This window comes from Sapajus apella, unplaced genomic scaffold, assembly GCF_009761245.1.
Source record: "Sapajus apella isolate SASKATOON/1434 unplaced genomic scaffold, GSC_monkey_1.0 scaffold48, whole genome shotgun sequence".
Taxonomy (NCBI): domain Eukaryota; kingdom Metazoa; phylum Chordata; class Mammalia; order Primates; family Cebidae; genus Sapajus; species Sapajus apella.
This window is the reverse complement of record NW_022436988.1, coordinates 444,471-448,604: the sequence shown is the minus strand read 5'-3', so window position 1 is coordinate 448,604 and position 4,134 is coordinate 444,471. Positions and strand designations below refer to the sequence as shown.

Here is a 4,134-nt window from a genome sequence, read left to right as displayed (position 1 = left end):
GCCCGCCACTCCCACACCCGGAGCTCCGTTCCTCGGGGTCTTCGCATTCCGGGCTCCGGTTACCCAGACCTTGGGCTGAGGTCCCTTGCTACTGGGTCAGCGCTTTAGAAAACATACTTAGCATTTCGACTTGTTTTCTGCAGGAGAGTTGAGTCCAAATCGTCGCGGTCGGAGCCCTGGCGAGGGCCGAGCGACCCTCGTGGGCGGCGAGACCCCGCCCCCCGACGTGATCCCATCCCCACCCAATCCCCCCGCCGGCCTGCTTCCCGGCCCCACCCCTTCCAGCCCCTCAATCCGCGCTCTTCCGTGAGGCCAGGCCCCGCCCCTTCGCGCCACCCAATCCCTATGCTCGTCTTTGCGGCCACTATCTGCCCCTACCCGCTTTTCACCCAATCCTAGCGCTCGTTTCTGCAGCCAGGCCCCGCCTCCGCCCGCCCGTCGCCCAATCCCAGCGCGGACTCTCGTCTGCCCGCCCCGCCGCCGTCTCCCGCGTCTCTGCCCCGCCCGGGGCGGGTCCGCGGCCGCGGTGGGAACATGGAGGAGCTGCTGAGGCGCGAGCTGGGCTGCGGCTCCGTCAGGGCCACGGGCCACACGGGGGGCGGGTGCATCAGCCAGGGCCGGAGCTACGACACGGACCGAGGACGAGTATTCGTGAAAGTGAACTCCAGGGCGGAGGTGAGGCCGCGCGTCGGGCGCGCCTGGAGACCGGGCTCCGTCCGGGGAGGGGCGCGGGGCGCGGGGCGCGGGGCGCGGCCGCCGTTTCTCCCGCCGGAGGCCGGGGTGGCTCTCCCGGGGCTGCCGGGCGCCCCTGGGGGGAGGACGCTTTCCGCGGGGCGAGCAGTGAACGGGGCCGGGGGCGGCGGAAGCGTCGGGCGTCCGGCGCGGGAACTGTGCCAAGGGGAGCGCGGCCGCCCGCCCCTGCTGCGCGTGGACTTTTCTCGGGGTCCCGCGGGGCGTGGGGCGGGTCCGGCCGGCGGCGCTGCGGGGCCCGGGCCCCGGGAGCCCGGTCAGGGCGCTCGGCCTCCTCCCGGTCCTCCTCCCGCTGGCCTCCGTCTTCCCGGGACCGGATGCCGCCTCCGTGACGTGGGGTCGCCGGACTCGGGAGCACGGGTGTCCCTCCCCTTCGAACTTCGTCCTGGGACGGCAGCTGCGTGTCGTCCGGCACGTGGCTTTCCCGGGAGGCCGTCAGCTGTGCGGTTTTTGCGTTTTCTTGAGGCAGAGCCCGGCTCTGTCCCCCAGGCCCGAGTGCAGCGGGGCGGCCTGTCGACCCCCGCCCGCCGCCGCCTCCGGAGCAGCTGGGACTGCAGGCCGCGCCTCCACGCCCAGCTGATTTTATGTTTTTAGTGGAGATGCGGTTTCGCCATGTTGGCCAGGCTGGTCTTGAACACCTGACCTCGGGCGATCCGCCAGCCTCGGCCTCCCAGGTGCCGGGATTACAGGCGTGAGACACCGCACCCGGCCCATGCCTGGTTATTTTTAATGTTTTGTAGACACCGGGTCTCACTCTGTTGCTCAGGCTGATCCCAAATTCTTGCCTCAAGCAATCCCATCTGCCTCAGCCTCCCAAAGTGCTGGGTTTACAGGCGTGGAGCCACCTCATCCAGCCCACGGTCCATTCTAAACACTTTATAAATATTAACATCACTCCCTAAGACGGACAAAGTCAGTGGGAAGGAAGATAATCACTTTGTAAGCATAATTTTCAAAGCATCGTCTTTAGAAAAGAAAGGGAAAACTGGGTCCTGGCTACACTTTACTGGAGTACTCTTTGGGGAGAAAATAAGGAGGAACAGGACATACAAAATGCAGAGAAGGGGAGGAGGGTCTGTGAACCAGCCAGCGACTAAGGCTCCGCCACAGAAATATCCACTTTATGTGGCTCTTGGTTTCTAGCTAAAGCTAAGAACACTGATACTCTAGAGTAGCCCCAAAATAAAATTAAGCATAAGTTGGGATGTAGAGGTACAAAAGATTAACTTAAGGGAGGAGTACGAGAGAAGACCAGTTACCCAGGCTGCAAAGGACAGATAAGAATAATCAGGGCCCGGCGCGGTGGCTCAAGCCTGTAATCCCAGCACTTTGGGAGGCCGAGGTGGGTGGATCACGAGGTCAAGAGATCGAGACCATCCTGGTCAACATGGTGAAACCCCGTCTCTACTAAAACTACAAAAAATTAGCTGGACATGGTGGCACGTGCCTGTAATCCCAGCTACTCAGGAGGCTGAGGCAGGAGACTCCCTTGAACCTGGGAGGTGGAGGTTGCAGTGAGCCGAGAGAGATCGTGCCTTGCATTGCAGCCTGGGCAACAGACCGAGGCTCTGTCTCAAAAAAGGGGGAAAAAAATTAGCCAGGCCTGGTGGCATCGTGTGCCCGTAGTCCTAGCTCCTCAGGAGGCTAAGGCAAGAGGATCTCTTGAGCCCAGGAATTGGAGACTGCGGTGAGCTATGATCACACCACTGCACTCCAGCCTGGGTGACAGAGCGAGACCCTGTCCAGACAAAATCCAAAAACCAAACAAAACAACCCAGAATAGACTGTGGACATTAGTTGCTAATGCTAACTCAGTTGACAGCAAGCCTGTGAAACTGGTACTATTCCTGGCTCCGTTTTGCAGTTGAAGCTGAGGCACAGTGGGCTGATGCTGCTGCCCCAGGCCGTAGAGTCAGTGGTTGTGAGAATGAGTAGGATATAAGAGGCAGCTCTGCTTGTGGCTGTCTGTGAGCGGTAGAGTGAATGAATAGACCTTGGCCACACCCCAGAGACCACGGGACTTGGTGCAAAATAATGACAAAGTAGGCAAAATATCTCTATGTTGTGGAGGGCCGGGCATGGTGGCTCATGCCTGTAATCCCAGCACTTTGGGAGGCTGAGGCAGATGAATCACGAGGTCAGGAGATCGAGACCCTCCTGGCTAACACGGTGAAACCCCATCTCTACTAAAAATTAAGAAAATTAGCTGGGCGTGGTGTTGTACGCCTGTAGTCCCAGCTACTCGGGAGGCCGAGGCAGGAGAATCGCTTGAACCCGAGAAGTGGAGGTTGCAGTGAGCTGAGATCATACCACTGCACCCCAGCCTGGGTGAGAGTGAGACTCCATCTCAAAAAGAAAAAAAAAAAAAAATCTATGTTGTGTAAAGTCAGAATAGAGGTTGCCTTTGGGGAACAGGATGGTGGGCGATGGAGAGAAGAGGTGTTTTGGATTGCAGTGAATCCGGAGTCTTGATCTGGGCAATACTCACACCGTAGGAATAGATTGAGTTGGACTCTTTGGAGTTGTGCACTTTTCTGCGTGTTCTTCAGTGACAATTTTCTTTTAAAAGAAAGAAGGTATTTTACAGGGGAAGAATTATCTAATATGGGAAGTTAGGGAAGATTTCTTTGAGACATGGAAACAGATACAAAGCTGAAATCTGAAGGATTGCTAGGAAGGCACTGACGTGGCAAAAGGTGGAGGAAGAGTGATCCAGCCAGACACGGTGGCTCACGCCTGTAATCCCAGCACTTTGGGAGGCTGAGGCAGGCGGATCACTTGAGCCCAGGAGTTAAAGAATAGTCTGGCCAACATGGCAAAATGCCGTGTCTACTAAAAATACAAAAATTAGCCAGGTGTGATGACGTGCACCTATAATCTTAGCTACTCCAGAGGCTGAGGCAGGAGAATCACTTGAACTCCAGAGGCGAGGTGAAGGTTGCAGTGAGCCAAGATCGCACCACTGCACTCCAGCCTGGTGACAGAGTAAGACTCCATCTCAAAAAAAAATAAAAAAAAAAAGTGTTCCAAGCAGTGGTGACATGGTAGCAGTGGTGGGGCTCTGAGGCTGAGAAGGTAGGGACTCTGAAGAACTGAAAGAAGGCTGAAGAAAGCTGGAAGACAGGAGCACGAGGAGTGTGTGTGTGTGTGTGTGTGTGTGTGTGTGTGTGTGTGTTGCATCTGTGTGTATGGTGTATCTGTGTCTGTATGTATGTTGTGTATGTTATGTCTGTGTGTATGGTGTATCCGTGTCTGTGTGTAAGGGTGTGTAAGGGTGTGTGTCTGTGTGTAAGGGTGGAGCCCCAGGCGAGGATGGGGAAGTGGGCAGGGCAGTGGTGTGTGTAGCAGGAGGAAAGGAAAGGCCGCTGGCCCTGACCTCTTCTG

At 57.2% G+C, this 4,134-nt stretch overlaps 1 protein-coding gene across 1 annotated transcript in view; it reads left to right on the top strand.

Annotated features, from left to right (window-relative positions):
- The first annotated feature begins 468 nt into the window (after positions 1-468).
- LOC116525450 (ketosamine-3-kinase) overlaps positions 469-4,134 on the top strand; it is a 12,455-nt gene continuing 8,789 nt past the window's right edge. The window contains exon 1 of the mRNA XM_032241196.1: positions 469-675. Within this exon, the coding sequence (XP_032097087.1) occupies positions 535-675 (141 nt within the window). The 5' untranslated portion in view covers positions 469-534. The remainder of the gene's footprint in view (positions 676-4,134) is intronic.